The sequence below is a fragment of the Meles meles genome, chromosome 18, assembly GCF_922984935.1.
Source record: "Meles meles chromosome 18, mMelMel3.1 paternal haplotype, whole genome shotgun sequence".
Classification (NCBI taxonomy): domain Eukaryota; kingdom Metazoa; phylum Chordata; class Mammalia; order Carnivora; family Mustelidae; genus Meles; species Meles meles.
The window spans coordinates 25,661,729-25,682,897 of NC_060083.1; the positions used below are offsets into that span (position 1 = coordinate 25,661,729).

The 21,169-nt window shown below is 46.6% G+C and overlaps 2 protein-coding genes and 2 non-coding genes across 5 annotated transcripts in view; 1 reads left to right on the forward strand and 3 right to left on the reverse strand.

Annotated features, from left to right (window-relative positions):
• Positions 1 to 73: 73 nt before the first annotated feature.
• Positions 74 to 11,670, reverse strand: TSR1 (TSR1 ribosome maturation factor). The gene is made up of 15 exons (XM_045984070.1): positions 11,548 to 11,670; positions 11,263 to 11,366; positions 10,761 to 10,980; positions 10,509 to 10,643; positions 9,724 to 10,148; positions 8,792 to 8,951; positions 7,952 to 8,106; positions 6,272 to 6,468; positions 4,574 to 4,736; positions 3,768 to 3,878; positions 2,749 to 2,881; positions 1,298 to 1,414; positions 746 to 886; positions 567 to 641; positions 74 to 438 (listed from the first exon to the last, which is right to left on the reverse strand). The coding sequence occupies exons 1-15, from the start codon at positions 11,642 to 11,644 to the stop codon at positions 260 to 262; spliced, it is 2,412 nt and encodes an 803-aa protein (XP_045840026.1). The 5' UTR covers positions 11,645 to 11,670; the 3' UTR covers positions 74 to 259.
• LOC123930376 lies at positions 2,520 to 2,614 on the reverse strand. The gene has a single exon (XR_006816087.1). It is a non-coding gene; the product is annotated as a small nucleolar RNA SNORD91 family (small nucleolar RNA).
• LOC123930377 lies at positions 3,528 to 3,619 on the reverse strand. Its single transcript, XR_006816088.1, has one exon. It is a non-coding gene; the product is annotated as a small nucleolar RNA SNORD91 family (small nucleolar RNA).
• Positions 11,671 to 12,153: 483 nt separating the features above from the next.
• The window catches only part of SGSM2 (small G protein signaling modulator 2), a 36,460-nt gene continuing 27,444 nt past the window's right edge, over positions 12,154 to 21,169 (forward strand). Inside the window, exons 1-2 of one of the 2 annotated variants that reach the window (XM_045984704.1) lie at positions 12,154 to 12,957; positions 16,435 to 16,510. In XM_045984704.1, coding sequence (XP_045840660.1) covers positions 12,550 to 12,957; positions 16,435 to 16,510 — 484 coding nt within the window. In that variant the 5' untranslated portion in view covers positions 12,154 to 12,549. The remainder of the gene's footprint in view (positions 12,958 to 16,434; positions 16,511 to 21,169) is intronic. The other variant, XM_045984705.1, reaches the window with a different exon arrangement.

Consider the following 21,169-nt stretch of genomic DNA (forward strand, 5'->3'; position numbering starts at 1 on the left):
TTTAAACAACTTTCATGTTCCTAATGAAGAGTGGATGTTTCAGTAACAGTTGTTTTTTTTTTTTTTTTTAAACTAAGTAGCAAGAGTAAAATATCCATGGTTTACGGAGATACCTTGTCAAGGCCAAGAAAAGCCTTTTGCAAAAAGCAGTAGACCTCTAGGCTAAAGTAGAAAACACAAACTTTGCCTAATTACAGCCTGTAGGTTCTCATTCCTAGAGTGTTACTAGTAACAATGAGACAGAATCCCAATGAATCCATTACTCCATGTCCATTTCAGGCACTGCTAAAGAAATCTCCTTTTTCATCCACGGTTCTGGTTCTGGTACATATGGATCATAAGTCCACTTGGGGAAAACTCGTTTATAGAGGTTCATCAGTACTGTGTCCTGAGATTTTAGCTTCCCGTCAAAACTGCACTTCATGTGGCCATGAGTACCTAGAAAGGAAACAGCCAAGTTGGTCACATTAAAATAGAAAATTCTAAAGCGGTAGTCTTCTAACCCAATAGTCATTTAGTAGCACTGGGAAAACCTGGGCAAGCCACCAAATCCCACATTTTCTTACCCAAAGGTTCTTTGATGTGTCCCCTGCGGCCCCATTTTGTTCTCAGTTCCACTGGTTTAAACCATAACACATCCTCTTAGAATGAAACACACAGAAGACCAAGATGAAACACATACCCACAACATGTAAACTCAACCCTCACTCCAAAAAGGCAATCTGATCCTATCCTTCACACCTACCTCTGTTGAAGAACATGTAACGCACTACTGCCATCTTAGTAAAAATTTTGAAAGGATGACCGCTCAAAACAACTCTCTTGATGACCACTCTGTCCGGATCCACTGACAACAGATAGCCTGTGGCAATGAGGCTGTGCATTCCTAATGAGCAAAAGCAGACAGCGGCAGTCTACAAGCCAAAGCCTTCATTTATTGCTCCAGTCCATTGAAAGACCTCAACAAATCTTACAGAAACCTTACACTAGAGTTATATTATGCTGCCCTCCTGGGTCCACGCAAAGATCATTAAATGAAATTCCCCCCAAGCCTGTCCCTAGAACCTATCCTAAATATAACAGTCTGAGCAGCATCTACCAATTAGCTATGCTTTGTAAGCAAAGTAAAACCCTGTTTGTCATCCTTGCTTCAGACCACTGTGAGGGTGTGATTGGGATATTTCAAAAACTATCATTACCTTATTCATACCAAATGGCTCTTAATTCTAAATACAGAAAATAGTTTTAAACCTACAAAGGACCTACAGACCTGTTCACCTCAGTGAACTTAACTTACCATTGCTACTCTGTTTGAAAAGCAGCACAGATGCAGGGGGAAACGTGATTGGGCCATATACCGTCACCACCAAGGCCGCGTCGGCAGTCAGGAATCTCTGAAATTTATGTTTATCCGCTACCATAATCGGGGTTAAAAAAGAAAAACCCAACACATTTTGAGAAACCATAGGTAATCCAGAAACCTGTGAAAAGCTGTATCACTGCAACTCTTAAACCTAAGGCAACTTATGTTTCTTTACCCGGCTAGTTCTCACAATATTTTCCTACCTCAATACAACTGAAAGATACAATTCCGTTGTTCAGAGTGATTTTTCAACTGGATGCAGAATCTTGGAGCTTGGACTATATACTTGGGGTTTTAAAAAGTTCTCCAGTTGATTGATATTTATCACCCCTACCTCATCTGAAAAACAATGCTTTACAGAGAATATCTCCACTAAATCAACAGCTCTTAATTGGGCAAGGATTGGCTAATATTTTCTATAAAGGGCCAGATAATAGTAAATATTTCAGGCCTGTGGCCATACAGTTTCTGTTCCAACTACTGTTCAACAGTGCCACTACAGCAGAAAAACAGCCACAGACAATACTTAAGGAAAAAAAGGGTAAAAAAAAAAACACAAAAACAACCCCAAAACCCACAACTATGTTCTAACAAAATTTTATTTAACAAAAACAAGAGGTGGGGCAGATTTGGCCTAAGGGCCGTACTTTGCTAATCTCTGATTCTGAGACCTACCTAAGTTTCTGCTTTTATCTTCACTGAAACCCTTTGCCCTTCTTAGTACTGAAGTTTTAGGGAAATAAAATATTTTAAGGGAAAGACAGGTCTATCCCTCATTTAGTTAGTATGGCCAGGAAAAACAAAAATTATCCAGAGCTCCCATTAATATTGCCTTCATCATCTTCCTCCAGCCATTGCTGAGAGCGGAATGTGTGTAGGTGATGTTCAGAAGCCTCCAAGTTAGTGCAAAGTATATTCCCACTCCTCATGCGTAGAAGTATAATCATTTTACTGTAAGTGCCCCTGGTCACCACTCTTCAACATCTAGTCTCATCCTCTCAGATGCCAGCCACATGCCTCTTTTACCCAACTGTGGGCCACCCTCAGCCTTCACCCACACTGCCACAGACCATCAGATGCCAAGAGTTCTACACTGTGACACACCATTTTATAGAGCCACGGACGCCATTTAAAACCACTTTGCAACAGATACTCATGGCAGAGAAGCCTCAGCACCACACAGAGGTTGCATCACTGGGATGCTTCAGACAGGTTCAGACATTGTGAATTAAAACATCATTGGCTCCTAGACCAGAGTACTGAAAATATCCTTAACCCAGAAACCTAGAGTTTGAAACTGCATTCTGCATGCCCCCACTACAAATTGCAGTCCCCCAGAAGACATTAAGATGGACAAGAACCCAGAAGCTTCCCCACTGCCTTACCTGCAGTGTGCTGAGAGAATAAAGGTGAGGCTCGGAAGCGCCTGAACCCACAGTGGAATATCAGCTCCTCTTTGGCTTTCACGGGTTCAGTGTAGCCAGAGTGCCGGCTCACCACCATATTCAGTACTGACATCTGGGAACCGCAGAAGAATAACAGACCTTCATATCTGAAATAGAGCAACCTTGGGCGGCTGGGTGGCTCAGGTGGTTAAGCAACTGCCTTTGGCTCAGGTCATGATCCCGGAATCCCGGGATCTAGTCCCGCATCGAGCTCCCAGCTCCATGGACAGTCTGCTTCTCCCTCAGACCTTCTCCCCTCTCATGCTCTCTCCCACTCTATTTCAAATAAATAAAATCTTTAAAATAGAGCAGCCTTAATTGAAAGAAGGTGAACCAAACTAGCAGGTTCAGATTCCCTTTAATACTTATTTATGGAAAAGTACAGCTGACAAAACGTGGTTCACCTTTTACATTTACCAGCAGCTGGTTTTTAGAGCCTTTCACATATCCTTCCATATGAGCTAACCTTCCGGTGTCCAACTACAAAAGCTCAACATCTGCCACAAAATCAGATCAGTTACTCACTCACTACATGCCTCAAACCCATACTCATTCAAGACCCTTCCCTCAACTCTCAGACTGACCAAGGGCCAAGAGCTCTCATCCACGCCAACACACATGGCTACTGGCCTGCAAGATAAAAGAGATCTACGCCGTGGCATCACCCCCACCCCTGTTAAGGCTGCCAACCCTTGGTTAAAATCTGATCTGATGAGCATACTTAGAGAAGTCTCAGAACACAGAAACTGCATCACTGAGATGCTTCAGACAGGTTCAGACGTGTTGGGTAACACCATCATTGACTTCTCTATCATATTCTCTTGATTTCTAATCCTAAAGCAGCTTTTTCACATCCCAATGAGCAAAATGTCAGTCACATAAAATTTTACACTGTCATACAATACAAAGCTGGTTGGAAAGTTTCATAACTCTCCATTTCCCACAAGACACTAACTCACCTTCTGTTCATGAGGTAGTAAAGAAAATGCGATCAAGGGTGCTCCTCGCTTAAAGTACTCATACACTGAGACAGGGACTTTAGAGACATGAAGCGTGACATACCAGCCAACCTGCCAGAAGAAAGCAGAAAATAATCATGCAGTTACCCTTAAAGTCTCAATAATGATAAAGCATTTCTCCAATTATGTTAAAAGTCATTTAGTCTACTCTTTTTTTTTTTTTTAAATATTTTATTTATTTGACAGACAGAGATCACAAGCAGGCAGAGAGAGAGGAAGGGAAGCAGGCTCCCCACTGAACAGAGAGCCCAATGTGGGGCTCAATCCCAGGACCCTGGGATCATGTCATTTAGTCTACTCTTTTTTTTTTAATTTATTTATTTGACAGAGAGAGATCACAAGTAGGCAGAGAGGCAGACAGAGAGAGGAGGAAGCAGGCTCCCTGCGGAGCAGAGAGCCCGATGCGGGGCTCGATCCCAGGACCCTGAGATCATGACCTGAGCCGAAGGCAGCGGCTTAATCCACTGAGCCACCCAGGCGCCCCTCATTTAGTCTACTCTTAAAGCCTACCCTCACCCTTCAAAATTGCCTTTCACAGATGCCTCAACTACCCAGATTAAACTTTTTCACAGTTACCATCTGAAACCAATTTAGTTCTCAATATTACTCTTACCAGTGACTCAGTGGCTCCTTTAATTCAACTATGGGCAGCACAAATCTAAGGTAGTCACGCCAAGAGGAGTAAAAGATAGGGCACCCCAGCAAACAAAAGCACATTATAGGGATGGGCAAAGCAAGGCAGATACCTCGGCTCCTTCAACTTCTTTTCCCTCAATTTCTTTAAAAATGCGTTTCCTCGTATTAGTGAAATTCTGAAACTGAAAGATCCGAGCATAATCTTGAGGAAGGTTTTCCTTAGGATCCCATGGAGATGTCCGGAAGCTCTTGAGGCCTCTGTATTTCTGAAATCTAGATATAGGAGATTTTAAATAGCCAAATTTATACGGTACTACTTACTTTTTCACTCAAGTCACTTCTAAAATAGCTAAGGTTCTAGCTTTAAAAAAAAAAACAACAACAACAAAAACTTTGGGCACTCTGGGTGGCTCAGTGGGTTAAAGCCTCTGCCTTTGGCTCAAGTCATGATCCCAGGGTCCTGGGATAGAGCCCCGCACGGGGCTCTCTGCTCAGCAGGAAGCCTGGTTCCTTCTCTGCCTGTCTCTCTGCCTACCTGTGATCTCTGTCTGTCAAATAAATAAAAATCTTAAAAAAAACAAAAAACCTTTACCATTATTTCTCAAGATAACCTAATAACCTAACACCACATTTCATTTTTTAAAAAAGATTTAATTTATTTATTTGACAGAGGGAGACACAGCCAGAGAGGGAACACAAGCAGGGGGAGTGGGAGAGGGAGAAGTAGGCTTCCTGCTGGGCAGGCAACCCAATGCAGGGCTCAATCCCAGGACCCTGAGATCATGACCTCAGCCAAGGGCAGACTCTTAACCACTGAGCCATCTAGTTGCCCCTAAAATCACATTTCAAAAGAGCTTCTTAACAAGGGTGTCTGGGTGGCACAGTCAGTCAAGTGTCCAACTCTTGGTTTTGGTTTGGGTCAGAATCACAGGGTCCTGGCATCGAGCCCCGTATCAGGATCTTTTTTTTTTTTTAAGATTTTTATTAAAGTTTAGCATGGAGTTGGCCGGGATTCTCTCTTTCCCTCTGGCCCTCCTATCCATACGATCTCTCTCTCAAATAAATAAATAAAATCTTTAAAGAGGGGGGCCTGGGTGGCTCAGTGGGTTGAAGTCTCTGCCTTCGGCTCAGGTCCTGATCCCAGGGTCTTGGGATCAGGCCCCGCATCGGGCTCTCTGCTTAGCGGGAAGCCTGCTTCCTCCTCTCTCTCTGTCTGCCTCTCTGCCTACTTGTGATCTCTTATGTCAAATAAATAAATAAAATCTTTAAAAAATTTAAAAAATAAAATCTTTAAATAAAGAGAACAAAACAAAAAAATAGCTTCTAACAAATATATCAGAACCAAGCCCCAGTTCCTCACTGACAAAGTCATTTCAGTGGCTCCTTCAGGGAGCAGCTCTTTAATCTGGCAAACAAGATCCTTGATAAAAGTCTTACCTCCCTAATACCCATTATAAACTCTCTGGGTTTAGTCACTCCCCTCCAGAACAGACTGATCAATGCTTTTATGCCTGCCCAAACTCCCCCACATCTGCAGATATTTTATACTTTTAGTCTTAGCTCCTACAGGGAAGCATTTGCTGATTCACCTTAGCATTTCTCTTTCATTAAAGTACTGTAACATTGTTAGTCTGTACCACACAGTCTAGAAATTGATTATATATTACTGTTTCCTGTATGTTCATTTTACTCTCGCCCTTCAGGAGCAGGGACAATGTGTTTTTCTTCTTTTGCATCACAATGACATAGTTTTCTGAGCCACATAAATTTCAAATAAAAACATACTGATTTTCGACTTCTTGACTAACCGAATTCTTGCAGCCACATCCCGGGGAGTATCTACTTCATCTGGAAACATCTCTTGCAGTCTCTCTTGTTTATATTTCTCCAACATTTTTTCCTCAGCCTCATCATCCACATTCTCATCATACAGATCATCATGCACAGACTCTCCCACAGTCATAGTTTCATATTCCTCCTCCTCTTCCTTTTCACTGCCCTCATCCTGTAAAATAAAGATTACAGTTTCATACCTCTCTACCTTACAGGCACTGAACTAGAAATAAAATAATTTTGGGGAACCTGGGTGGCTCCGTCAGTTAAGTGTCTACCTTCAGCTCAGGTCGTGATCCTGGAGGCCCCACATGGAGCTCCCCCTTGGGCTCCCTGCTCAGCGGAAGTCTGCTTCTCCCTCTGCCCCTCACCCCACTCATGCTCTAATAATTATATAAAATCCTTTTTTTAAAAAATATCTTTTTTTTTTTTAAAGATTTTATTTATTTATTTGACAGAGAGAGATCACAAGTAGATAGAGAGGCAGGTAGAGAGAGAGAGAGAGAGGGAAGCAGGCTCCCCGCCGAGCAGAGAGCCCGATGCGGGACTCGATCCCAGGACCCCGAGATCATGACCTGAGCCGAAGGCAGCGGCCCAACCCACTGAGCCACCCAGGCGCCCTTTAAAAAATATCTTATTTATTTATTTGACAGACAGATCACAAGCAGTCAGAGAGGCAGAGAGAGAGAGAGAGAGAGGGCAGAGCAGAGAGCCTGATGCGGGGCTCGACCCCAGGACCCCGAGATCATGACCTGAGCCGAAGACAGAGGTCAACCCACTGAGCCACCCAGGCGCCACCTTTTCTTTTTTAAAAAAAGATTTTAGGGGGCGCCTGGGTGGCTCAGTGGGTTAAGCCTCTGCTTTCCGCTCAGATCATGATCCCACGGTCCTGGGATCGAGCCCTGCATCGGGCTCTCTGCTCGGCAGGGAGCCTGCCTCCCTTCCTCTCTCTTTCTGCCTGCCTCTCTGCCTACCTGTGATCTCTGTCAAATAAATAACTAAAATCTTTAAAATAAATAAATAAAAAAAATAAAAAAGATTTTAGTTATTTATTTGACAGATAGAGATCACAAGGAGGCAGAGAGGCAGGCGGAGGGGGAAGCAGGGTCCCTGTTGAGTGGAGAGCCCGATGCGGGACTCAATCCCAGGACCCTGAGATCATGACCTGAGCCGAAGGCAGGGGCTTAACTCACCGAGCCATCCAGGCACCCCAAATATGTAAAATCTAAAAAAAAAAAAAAGAACGAAAGAAGTAAAATAATTTTTACTAGACATCCAGTCCAAACCAACATCAATTCTAACAGAAATTAAAAAATAAATTCTTGGGGCGCCTGGGTGGCTCAGTGGGTTAAAGCCTCTGCCTTCGGCTCAGGCCATGATCTCAGGGTCCTGGGATCCAGCCCCGCATCTGGCTCTCTGCTCAGCGGGGAGCCTGTTTCTCCCCCTCTCTCTGCCTGCCTCTCTGCCTACTTGTGATCTCTCTCTGTGTGTGAAATAAATTTTTAAAAATCTTAAATAAATAAATTCTCATTTCTGGCAGTTACAAGTCATTCCTAGGAAACTGATCACACACACACACCTCCCAAGGTGAGGGCTGCACTTTGCCTTGCATATGGGACTCTACACAGAAGTGGCCCAAGGATCCATTTCTTTACCTGAGATTCCTCTTCAATAAAATCCTCGTGTTCCATATCATCACATTCATCTTCCCCACCACTTTCACCATCCTCATCCAAAATCCATTCAGCTTGGTAACTGGATGTCCCTTTGGGAACTTTCTTTACCAACCTGGGTCTTTTCTTCAAGAAGTCTGTAAAAGCCCAAATGAGTTAAGCTAAATTATACACCTCCTTTCTGCTACTAGGGTATTCTCACCTAAGCAAGATACTAGATACTGCTACCAACACCAGAAATTCCAACAGACTCTATAAATAGAACAGACTACTTCCAAATTTAATTTGGCTGACTCAGAACTAGCAATACTTAAAAAAAAAAAAAAAGAAAAAAGAAAAAAGAGAACTAGCAATACTACACAGCTAAATAACTGCAACAAATTAAAGTTGTTTATCTGTTTGCTAAGAAACAATAATACAAGGGTTGCCTGGGTGGCTCAGTCGTTAAGCATCTGCCTTCAGCTCAGGTCATAGTCCTGGGGTCCTGGGATTGAGCCCCATATCGGGCTCTGCTTGGCAGGAAGCCTTCTTCTCCCTCTCCCCTTCCCCCTGCCTGCGTTCCCTCTGTCGCTGTCTCTTTCTCTCTGTCAAATACATGAATAAAATCTTAAGAAAAGAAAAGCAGTAATACAAGTAATTTTGAAAAACAGAGCAACGCTGTGTCCAATGTGTGCTTGGTGCAAACATACAGCCTTTAGAGCTAAAAAGAGAAAAACTGACCTCCAAATAAATCCTCATCCCACTCTACCCAAACTGTGAGCATCTAGAGAAAATCCACAATTCCAGGCAAGATGAATTACAAACAAGTCTGCCAATACCAACCATTCCCCTCACTCAGCTCCTCCTCTGTGGGCCAGGTCTGCTCCCCCTCCATTGGATCTGGGATAACCTCTGTTTGCAAAGACTCTTGTTTATCAGGGTCTGCCTTCATTAGGACCTTAAGGTCTTCCTCCATATCAGCTACAGCATCTGGAGTGCAAATCTAAAAATGAAAATAGTTGACTCCAATCAGACGTTACCCAAAAACCTACCAAATCTAACATAGTAACCAGAAAGATCCAAAAATAACACAGTTCTCAAGTAAAAGAATGGAACAGACTGAAATGGAAAGCCAAAATTTGTTTCAAACATTCAATTTCCTAGCATTTTAGGTCTATTCTGCTTGCTTTTGAGGCCTTTCACAATCTGGTCTCACGCCTATCTATTTATTACATACCTTACCCCCTTTCAAGCTGCTTCTTCAGAGTTCAAAGAAACCCTCTGATCTGTCACTGTGCCTAGATTCATGTTGTTTCTATCTTCTTCGATACTGTTTCATCTCTGTTCAACTCACAAATCCCATTTATCCCTCTCAACACCTGGCTCAAGTCTGGTTTCTTCTATGAAGCTTGCTAGTCTAATTTCTCAACTTCCACAGCAGGTCTATAGCTTAACTACACTTTTTCAATCTTTATTTCACAGTTGTTTGCCTTTCTTCTCTATCTAATTAAGCAGTCCAAGGAGAAAGACCACATCTTGTATGTCTTGTATAAACTCAAAGCCGAATGCTGTGCAAGGCACCTATAAGTGCTGGATAAATACGTGAAATGTCAACATGTTCATAGCTGACAACTGCCTTACTTCATATAGCAGTCACCTCCAGAGACTAGTATAGTTGTCTAGGAGTACAGAGTACTTCTCTGACATTAGTTCACAGCCTACACCAGGTTACACATGAATCAACGATACAAAATCTTTAAGAACATCAGTCTTACCTCCATTGCCATGCTTGGGTCCTTTTGGGATTTGATCACTCTAGGATTTAAAGGGAAAGGGTCCATAGGGGCATCTATCTGTTTCATCTGGAAATCACCCTGTCCAATGACATGCAACAAGCTATTTACATTCAGAGCCTGCCCACGAACATAGCCTGAGATTTTCAAAGTGCCCACCAAGTTATTTTCTTCACTCGGCACAAAGTCAGCAGCATGAGCAAACAGGTATGCCCGTCGATCTCGAAAGGCAAGATGCCGTTGCTTTTGGTTAGCCAACTGCCGGAGCAGCATATCTGCCTCCTGTTGAGTGTCTAACAGGAGAAGTTTGTCATCAGGAAAACGCTTCTCTACTGTTTTACTTAGCTTCCTTCTGGCATCTATTTGTTTCCTTGGTGGGAGGCCAGAAATACCCTGGACAGCTAGTGCTGTGAAGAAGAGAGAAAGGGCTTTGTTACCTGTGGTTTTACTACATGTAAATGCCCCCTGTAATTCACAAACAGTTCAGTTGTGAGCCCAGAGATCACTGAGAAACACAACACTCAACTACCCTAAAAAGTTTTTATAGTGAAACAAAAGGCAGTCCAGAAACAAAAAGGGACCTTGATAGGTAATTTCTAAGGGATTGACCAAATTTAGGCCATCCATGTACAACCCACCATCAGCCAAATACAACCCACCAGCTATACTATTATATCGTATTGGACATAATGCCTGGCAAATTATAGGTACATAAGAAATGCCATTTCACTTCCCTCTTTTGCCTCTAATACTCCCAACTCACTTACTATAAGTGGGAAGGCCCTGAGCAAAGAGGCAGGAAAGGCAGTAATCCCCAGTGCTGTCCCAGCCTTCTAGTGGATCAAGGAGGAAAAGGATGGTATCCGCGACTTTGGCCATGTCTAAAACAGTGTGCAGATCTCCTAGACATATAAAACAAAGTTGGTGGGAAGCAGTATTTGACACCAGCACATTATACTATTAAGAATATTACCACTACTCAAAACAAAACAAGAGAAAATACAGTTGTATGCTCTAACCTGGCCTTGCAGATGTGAAAAACCACCGATGTTTCAAGCGGGGGCATAACAGCATAAAGCTATGGGTGCTTCCCCATTCATTCAAGTGTACTGTTCCGGTGTCCTTATCCTGAAGCAACCGAAAGGCCTCTGGCAGGGAAATCCTGTCATGCAGGGGCACCACCAGTACCTGATGAGGAGGGCCATCCTTGCAGCCCAGCTGTCTCTTCTCTGCCAGAACCTAACAGAACCAATCGATGTATTGCTTTTCCCACAGTATGGATGCCCCTTCCTCACCCCCCACTCCCAGCCCACCGCATTTTCCTTGTAAAAAAGCACGTATGCCTGGAGGGTGGGCCGGAATTCCGACCAAGGCAAAGAATGCCTTAGCGTGCGCCTAGATCTGCACGCCTGACACGTGATATCCCTAGCCTCCTCCTAGGGTCACATCTTTTAGTTCGAGGCATTATCCGCCTAGAACACTTGTGAAGCCACACCACTCCCCGATCCTTGCTCCTCTCACCGCCTCCTTCTTCTGCTTTCGGAGTTGGCTCGCGCGATGCCTCTGGTCTACTCTGCTGAGCTCTTTTCTCACCTTCTTGCTTAGGGTTTTCAGTGCTAGACGACCTAGAATAAGATCAGTAAGGGATCTTGTGCAAGGTACCAGATGGTCAAGAAAGAGGACCCTCTCCGCCAGCTTTAGGGCCTCTGCGCGGGGTCCAGGCCGCACGTAGGAGCTCAGTCTGGACATAAAGCAAAGCAGTTAATAGACTAAACAGCCCTTCTTCCTCCAACCCTATCTTCTCACCCTTGCCGTCCCGCTGCGCGGATCCCCGACCCCGATGGCGTCCACCTTTATGAGCTTTATTCTGCTGCTTTAGCGGCCCAGAACGGTGAGCCGCCATGCCGCCACTCACGTGTACCCAGTTCGCACCAGTTCCGGGCCGGACCAAGCGCTTCCGGTTCCCCCTCTGGGCAGCTCTCACCGTGGCGGGGCGGGGCTCACCATTTCCTCTCGCGAGAGTTTTCCCAACCAGGCTCAGAGCGTGAGACGCTCGCGTTTGTGCAAAACCGCGGAGTAAACTTTTCCCTGACCGCGGTTTGCGGCTGGGGACCTTGAAAAATCGCATGTACATTCGAGGTTGGGGCTCTAGGTCCTGGAGGGATTTTTTGTTACATGTATTTTCGTTTTTTGCGCTATCAAGTTGTATCACTTAGGAAGCTGTTGAAGTTTCACCATTCGTGCGAAAAAGGGCTAAGACCCTCCTCTCACCTAGATTTTTGCACGTAGCTCCTCAGTTTGAAGCAGCAGGGGTTACAATTTTGAGCCACCCTTTCTTTCTCTTGGGGGACTCAAGGCTACAAGGCAAATCGCGTGGCAGGCACTTCTCTCACCTTCACGGGCTCCGTACAAGTTCCCGCTGATCTCAGTTACTCCAATCTGCGTCCCCACCCTTCACACAGCTTCAGGAAGGACGGGACAGACAGGGAGAGCTGGCCTTGACACTCGAGCCCTCCGGGGGGATTTAGAGGAAAAAGGGAGCTCTGGCCTTTCAGCCAGGAGAAAAAGGCTGGCTTCCCCGTAGCCATACGCGAGACGCGAGGGACCCCGGTCCTCCCTGTCGGGAAGACGAGAGAGTAGAAATCCAGGAGCGTCTAGCTGGGTTGAGGCCAGCTCCGATGTGAGCAACTTTCCCCGCAGCCGTGGGGTCCGGGACGCGCCAACCACTCAACGAAGGGCTGCGCGGAACTGGCTGCCAGCGCTCACAATGCGAGTTCGCACCTTCGGGGCGGGCGCCAGCGCGTTGCCATGACAGCGGCACGCGAGGCGCGCGCCCGGGGGCCCGCCACCCCCAGGCGCGCGCGGCCTCCCCCCCGCCCCGACCCCCCCCACTCTTGGTTGCAGAGCGCACCCCCCGCCCCCGGCTGTGGGAAGGGGCCGGGCCAGCCGCCTGACGTCTGTGCGGGGCTCGGAAGATGGCTGCGGAGCCCAGCACCGGGCAGTGGCTGCGGCGGCGGCGGCGGCGGCGGGCGGGGAGCGCGGCGGGCGGGGGCTCCGCCTAGCGCGTGGGGTGCTGAGCGGAGAGGCGCGGAGGCGACGAGGGCGCGCGGGGGGTTTGGGGGGGCAGCTTGGCGTCGCCTCCCCGCCACCCGCCGCACCATGGGCAGCGCGGAGGACGCAGTCAAAGAGAAACTGCTGTGGAACGTGAAAAAGGAGGTAAAGTCGGGGCAATGACCCCGTGGGGCTCGCGTCCCTGCCCGCGGGACCGGGACTGGGGGGCCTCGAGAGGGTTCTCGCTTCCCCCTCCCGGGCGCGAGCGCTCACCGCCCGGTGCCCGGCGGGGGCGGGGTCCTGGACTGGCTGCGGCTCCCGCCTTTCTCCCGGATCTGGGGACAGCACCCCTCGGTCCGAGGGGCCAGGGCGGCGCTCCGGCGCATGTTTGCTCCGCGATCCCGCAGTTCCCCGCCCTGTGACGGCAACAGCCCTGGGAGACCAAGGTCGGGGGAGGGGCGGCGGCGATTTCTTGGAGAGGTGGTGCTGACCATTCATTGCCGGTGCCGCCTAGGGAGGGGGCGGGGCCCCTTGGGGGCCCCGGAGAACGCTAAACCGGTGGTTTGGGGGCTTAGCTCCGGTTTGTCCAAACCCAATTCAGGGATCCCTCTGGGAAGTGAGTCGCGGCTTCGGGAGGGTTCATCGCACACCTCACTGCTTCTCACTCCACGCCCACCTCCCTACCCAGAGACCACGGGGGAGGCGGGTTGACAATGGTTTTTATGGCTCAGATTTTATCCCCGCTTGAGGACCCCCCACCCCGACACCAAATGTCAAGAAGAAGGGAGTCCTCTCCTCTACTAATGTCCTTTACGTTGGCCCTGCCCTAAAGCCCATTTCAATTTCATTGTGTGTGTTGGGGGGGGGGGTACCCATGTGAATGACTCACCGAGTATGAGAGCTGGAGAGCTCAAACCTGCAGCGTGAATTAGAATGGATTAGGCCTCTGGAACCATGAACTCCCCACCTACCTTTGTGGCTGTCTTCTACCAGATGTGCAGTCTCCATGAGGGCAGGAAATCCGTCCTTTTTGTCCTGTTCTGTATCCAGGACCTGGCACACAGTAGGCCTTCAATGAGTATTTGGTAAATATCTTGGAGACTGCAAGATGGTGGGCATTCATAACCTTGGAATACTCTGAACCTTGCTCTGTGTGATTGAGTAAATTACCTAACCTCTCTGAGTTTTAATTTGTTCATGTCTGAAAGAAGGATATGTACTTCATATCTAAAAGTTTACCATATTGGCTCCTTTACCCTTTCCTAGAGTTTCAGGATTAGAGAAGACTCTGGGTTCTCAAACTTCTGGAAGGCTCTGGATGGTTCTCCTGCATTAAGTATGGCCTGTCTACTGTGCCCTAACATTTATTTGTTCCCTTCTCTCTTGTTTGAAGAGGAATAGTTGAAGCCATCACCTTTTCCAGCTCTGTGTGAGAAGCTCCCTCATGACTTTCCTGTGAAGTGGCCAAGAAAGTATTTTAGGCCAGGAGTATTATCAGATCAGCATTTAAACCCCAGCGCTGGTCTCCCCAAGGAAAAGGGAAATCCCAATTCTCAGGTTATCCTGAGGAAACAAGCAATCTAGTGACAGAGACTCATATGAACAATATAAACAAGAACAAAAAAGTAACCTTACCTAAACTATGGACATATGTGCTAGGATTGTTGGTGTGATCCAAATTTAGAGTTGATCAGTGATGTAGGAAAGATTTCTGAGAAGACCGTGATTCTTTTTTCAATACTTAGAAGGCTCTTTATACTACTCCAAGAATGATCCCTAAACAAATGTGAGAAATATCCAAAATATGTCACAGCTATGTGTATTACCTGACAAAGTTTAACCTTCTCTCAATTCTTAGTTCCTTTCTGCCTTCAGCACCTGATTGAGAGAGAAACATATCCTTTCCTCTTCTGTGAGTAGAAACAGTGCAGAAAATTTTAGGCAAGGCTGGTCTCTCAACACAAAACCTCTGGTGTAATTCTAGAGTAATCTGTAGGTCCTTCAAAGCCCCAAATCTGCCCTCCCTGCCTGTTTCAGATGCCTACAGGTGTTTGAGCTGTGACTTTATGCTCTGTTTAATACAAACACTCCTTGGGAAGAAATCTAGGAAACTTTCAGCAGTTTAGATTGCAGGATCAATCTGATTTCCCTCTACATCACTGCTAATCATTAGCAGTTTCCAGTAGAGAGAAGCCTCCAGGTCCTTCCTCCCTCCTCCCCAGGCTTTAGAAGCTTTACCATTCTCCAAACTGTACAGTCCTAGGTGAGGGCCTTGGGAATGAAGGCAGCATCGAACACTGCATGCCTTGTCCAAAGAATGGCAAAGGCACACACTGCCCAGAGCTTACTTGATCTGTAAGATTTTATACTGGGATTGAGGTAATCCATCCCTCTAATCTCCTGTATTAGTAGCTGTCTCTTGGCAGGTTCCCCCAGGACGTCCAAAGGGCTTGACTTAAGTGTTGGGAGCAACTAAAACCTCATACATTGCTGATGGGAGTGTAAATTTGTATAACTACTTTGGAGAGCTGTTTAGGAAAATCTAGCAAAGTGGAATATAGGTATCAAATGCCTTGTCCAGGACTATAAATCCAAAGAAATGAGCACCTATGTTCAATAACGGACATATCTGTAATGTTCATGGTAGCGCTGTTCATGACAGCCACAAATTTAAAACTACCCACATGTCAGTCAATTGCAGTGTGTTAATAAATAGAGAATGAATGATCCACAGCTACATACAACATGAACACATCTTACAGTCATACCAGAGAGCAGAAGAAACCTAGTCACAAAACACTACATACTGATTTCATCTATAAGAAGCATTAAAAAACCACAAAAGGGCTCTATGATGTAAGAAGTCAGGATAAGCAGATATCCTTGAGAGGAGAGTAGTGACTGGAAGGAAGTATGACATTGGTGGGTGCTTGGGGGTGCTGGTCACATGTTCTGTTTCTGCATCTGTATATTGGTTTGACAGGTGTGTTCAGCTTGTGAAAATTCATCAAGCTGTATAATCATGATACATACTTTTTTCTGTAGTTTTACTATCCGTCAATAAAAAGGCTGTATGTGTATATGTTTTTTTTTTTTTTAAAGTGCATTCTTAAAGAAAGATGTGACTGCTCATCTTAGAAGGTAACTGGAAGCTTTTATATCTGGGTAGGAACCCAAAACATCAGGGTTTTATTGAGACAGAAAGAAGGCTGGGCTTGCAAGCATGTGGAGAGTGTCTCTGAGGCCTGGATGAACCTTCCCCTAACCTTGGAGCAGAGAGAGTAAATGAGGGGCAGGTTGCTTATCTACACCCTGTAGTGAGCTAGCTTGTCCCGAAAGGATGGTGTGTCTGCCCAGAAGCCCTTCTCCAGTGAAGTACGGATGAGCAAACAGCATCCTGTCCTCCACAGTGGGACACTGCCTCCTGAACTGCACATCTGCACTGATTGCTTGGTGGACTTCTGCCCTCTCTTCCTGGTTGCCTTTCCAGGAAGACACTTTGCTTCCACACCTCTTCCATCCCTACTTATTCTCCACCCTGCAAGTATCCGAACCCAAGCCAGGAGAGCAGGGCCGAGCTATTGACTTGCCCACAGGTCTGGGATTGGAAAAATAAATAAGGTGCTGCCCATTTGTCCACAGGTGAAGCAAATCATGGAGGAGGCTGTCACCAGGAAGTTTGTGCATGAGGACAGCAGCCATATCATTGCACTGTGTGGTGAGTGACTGGGGGCCGATGGGAAGTAGATTGAGAACTGCGGACACTGTTCCAGGCCAAGGAAAGAACAGTCCTCAGGTTTAGTAGTTTTCAGGTAGGGCTGCAAATTAGAATCGAAGTCTGAAGCATTTGAGATCTCCTTGGGCCTGGACCCTGATCTACTGAATCAGGATCTCTAGGGCCCAAGGATCTACATATATCTAGTTCCTTTGATTTTTTTGTGTGCATCAGAGTCACCCAAAGAGCTTGTTAAAACACAGATTCCTGAGTCCCAACCCTGGAACTTCTGATTCTGGTAGAGCTGGGCTGGGCCTGAGAATCTGCATTTCTGACAGAGGGTTCTGATGCTGTTGGTCCACGGACCACACCTGGAAAACCACTGACCTAGGAAATTCTGGTTTGGGAACCACTGCTCTGGTTTGTTTGTTTGTTTTTAAGATCTTATTTATTTATTTGGCAGAGAGATCACAATTAGGCAGAGAGAGGGTGGGGGAAGCAGGCTCCCCGCTGAGCAGAGAGCCCGATGCGGGGCTCGATCCTAGGACCCCGGGACCATGACCTGAGCGGAAGGCAGAGGCTTTTAACCTATTGAGCCACCCAGGCACCCTGCACATCTACATTCTAATTAACCCCACCTATGTTGCTCTGGCATCCCACCTCTCCAAGCACTGGATTGGATGCAAAACAACATGAGCTACAATAGGAGGGAAAGCCAAAAGCCCTCCTGCCCTACAAAGAGAAAAGTCCATGATGAAGCATCCCTTGCTGTGAAGACTCCTGCCTTTGCGGGGCAAGCCTTTCTACATACACTAGAGTTTTCTTGGATATCCAGGAATTCAAGCTTCCTTTCAGCTCCCTTTCTGAGGGGACAGCTTGCCATCTCCGTGTTGTTTTCGTTGGCCTCTGAGATTGGTGTTTGGGATTTGTGGAAGGGAGGTTGTGTATTTCTGAGAGGAAGGAATGGAAGGAGCAAGTAAGGGAAGGGACACTGTTTGACAGTACTGTGGTGAGGCAGATAGAACTGCCCACCATCAGTCTCACAACAAATCTGAGGGTCTGCCAGAAGCCAGATCCTGTTCTCCAGATGGGGAAACAACAGTAACGAGGTCGACAGAGCCTCTGCCCCCAAGGGCTTACATTTTGTGGGGAGAGAGAAAACCAAATGCACACATAAATATGTCCTGTAATAAAGGTATGAAGAAAAATAAAGCAGAGAAGTGAGGGAGAGCAGCTGGGGAGAGATGGCCTGTGAGCAGAGCCTGAGTGATAGACTGAGGAATCACATGAATCCCGGTGCTCTGCTTACTTATGTCATCTTGGACAAGTTTCTTAACTTCTGTCACCCTTAGTTGACTCCTCTAAAAACAGGATGATGATTCCCATCTCAAGGAATTTTTATGGGGGTTGAGACGATGTATGTGAGCGTTTCTAGTGTGGTAAGAGCTCAGGAAATGGCTCTTTCCTTCTCTTTTGGATGTTGAGGCTGAAACTGGGTTTGGAGGATTTGAGTTCCCACCATCTTCCCTTTGGGTAAGTTTCCCAGTTCTTTGGGATGACATTATGACTTCCAGGTTTACGAGGAGCAATCTAATCTCACTTTTTCTCAGACAGAACCTATGTTAGGGGAGAAGCATGGTAGTCTTGCAGTAAGTGGCTTCGAAGAATATTCGAACTCTACTGCTTTCCACCTGTGTTGTGTGCCCCTGACATCAGCCACTTTCTATCATTTTCACCAGAAGGGCTCTGCTGGTGGCCATTTATGCATGACTTAATTCCTTATCCAGACCGCATACAACAAATACAGACAACAGAATAAAATAGCGCAAACAGCTTGTGCATGGGCGCCACACGTGGGTGGCCCAGGGGGACTAGGGGAAGGAGAGGCAGGGAGAAGAGTTGTGGGTTTCCCACATTCAGGCCAATTAGGATGAGCAGCAACTGTCAGCTCTCCTCTGATCAGTCCAGGGCCCCCAGGAAGCAGTGGAGCTTTCACTTTTGTCTCCTGCCTGGAAGCCCAGAGTTCTTTCTAACAGGCAGAGATAGTCCCCTCAAAAGGAATGCTTCTACTTTCAGCCAGGTTTAGATGCTGAAACAGAACAGGGGTCTCTGAAATAGACCCAAGTCTCCAAGGTTCTACTGGATCTCAGGAGGTGCCTTAGGTCTGCCAGTGCGAACTTAAATGTCCAAAATCAGACAAGAATGGTCCACATAGGGCGCCTGGGTGGCTCAGCGGGTTAAAGCCTCTGCCTTCGGCTCAGGTCATGATCCCAGAGTCCTGGGATCGAGCGCCACATCGGGCTCTCTGCTCGGTGGGGAGCCTGCTTCCCCCGCTCTTCTCTGCCTGCCTCTCTGCCTACTTGTGACCTCTGTCTGTCAAATAAATAAATGCAATCTTAAAAAAAAAAAGAATTGTCCGCACAAGAAGCTATCTAGGTGTGAGACTGCAGGCAGTGCTGTTGGGGACTGGGTAAACTGAATATTGCTTGCCCCCATTTAGCTCCTGCAAGAATGCCAGCCCAGGTTGCCATGGCCTTTGCTTTATTAAGAGAAGCTAGAAGTCTGGGTTTTTATATGAAATTTCCTAATTTTTAAAGATTGATAACTGATTCCCATTGTGTATTTGTTTCAAGTAGGCATCATGCCGAGCATGGAGCACAACACAGGGCTTGAACTCATGATCAAGAGGTGGACGCTTAAAGGACTGAGTCACACAGACACCCCATAGTTCCCATATTTTTTTTTTAAAGATTTTATTTATTTATTTAACAGAGAGAGACACAGTGAGAGAGAGAGAGAGAACACAAGCAGGGGGAGTGGGAGAGGGAGAAGCAGGCTTCCCACCAAGCAGGGATCCCAATGCAGGGCTGGATCCTAGGACCCTGGGATCATGACCTGAGCCGAAGGCAGATGCTTAATGACTGAACCACCCAGGCGCCCCCATAATTCCCATATTTTAAATACGTGTGGGCCAAACAAAAGGCATCTCCAGGTCTCTGCCAGTTTGCTGCCCCTGCCTCCGGCTCAGTGCTGTCACTGAGGGGGAATGTTAGCAGGAGGTGTTGCCAACAGTATAAAGCTAAGTCAATCCCAAATAAAGAGGAATCCTTGGGCTTTGTCCAAATTGGTATTCAGTGGTGAGATAAATCCCAGTTTGAGCTCAAAATAAGGTTAAAGTAGTGATGATCAAACTTTTTTCCTGTCTGCAAACCATTTACACCCATCGTGCAACAGAATCATAACCAGGGATTCTTGGGAGAAGATAGAGGAAAGAATTGGTATGTATTGATGGAAAACTCCACCCCTCTGACTTTTTTTTTTTTTTTTTAAGATTTTATTTATTTATTTGACAGAGAGAGACCCAGCCAGAGAGGGAACGAACACAAGCAGGGGGAGTGGGAGAGGGACAAGCAGGCTTCTGCTGAGCAGGGAGCCTGATGTGGAGCTCAGTCCCAGGACTCTGGGGATCAGGACCCGAGCCCAAGGCAGACACTTAACAACTGAGCCACCCAAGCGCCCCCTCTGGCTTTTTAGTATATGTGCTGCCGAAGCGAGCGCCCCCTCTGGCTTTTTGAAGACTTGATATGCCAGTCTCCTTCACCACTGGATAAATGCTCAGAAATGCATTTCTAGTCTGAAGTAGATCCAGTCTTACACTGGCTCCTGCTGTTGTCCCAACCACATCCAGAATTCAGCTTTGTTCTGGGAGGAATCGGAGTGTGGAGAAGATACTAAGAGATCCGAGCAGAGCAAAGGCTATGAAGGTTGCGTTAACCATGGAGTGGCCCCATTCCCTAGAGCCTTGGAGAGCACTGGGGCCCTGGGCCCCTCTGCTCTGCCTGGGCCCCTCTGTTCTTGGCAGAGGAGAGCAGGGCCTGGGCAAGATGAGCTGCCCTCAGCTTCCTTAGAGTAGAGATGTTTGAACTGGAAACAGAATCTTCCCGGAAAGCCTTGGAAATGGAACTGAAGAATCCCGGAGTTGAGCCCTGACCCTGGGCAGACCTAGGGGAGTTGTGCCATCTGCCCTGTTCCTATTACAGGAGGACGAGAAGTGTGGTTGTTCCTAAACCTGTTTGTCCAGAGGCTGGTCAGGCCCTGTAGGTAGAAACCTTGTGAGGAAGCTTTGCTGGCAAGCTATGGCTAGCAGTGGGGAGGGCTGCTCCCTCCTGCAGGCAGAGGCTTGGGGAATAAACCCAAAGCTACCACGGTAGGAAAGGGTTCTCTGATACCACTTTTTTTTTTATCTTAAAAAGGCTTGTCAAGTTTGCATTTCATTTCATAATCTGGTCCTTGAAACGTTTAATATAAAGACATACTATTGAATCAAATTAATGCACCTTGATTTCTTTTTTTTCTTTTTTTAAAGATTTCATTTATTTATTTGACAGAGAAAGAGAGATCACAAGTAGGCAGAGAGGCAGGCGGAGGGAGAGGGGGAAGCAGGCTCCCTGCTGAGCAGAGACCCTGATGTGGGGCTCGATCCGAGGACCCTGAGATCATGACTTGAACCAAAGGCAGAGGCCTAATCCATTAAGCCACCCAGGTCCTCCTGCACCTTGATTTCTCTGTGGTTTCTTAAGTCCCCAGGTGTAAGCTGTTGTCTCCTGCCTCTGCCTCCCCCCAAGGGCAAGGGGCTTTCAACCTCTTTTAAGTTTTATTTAT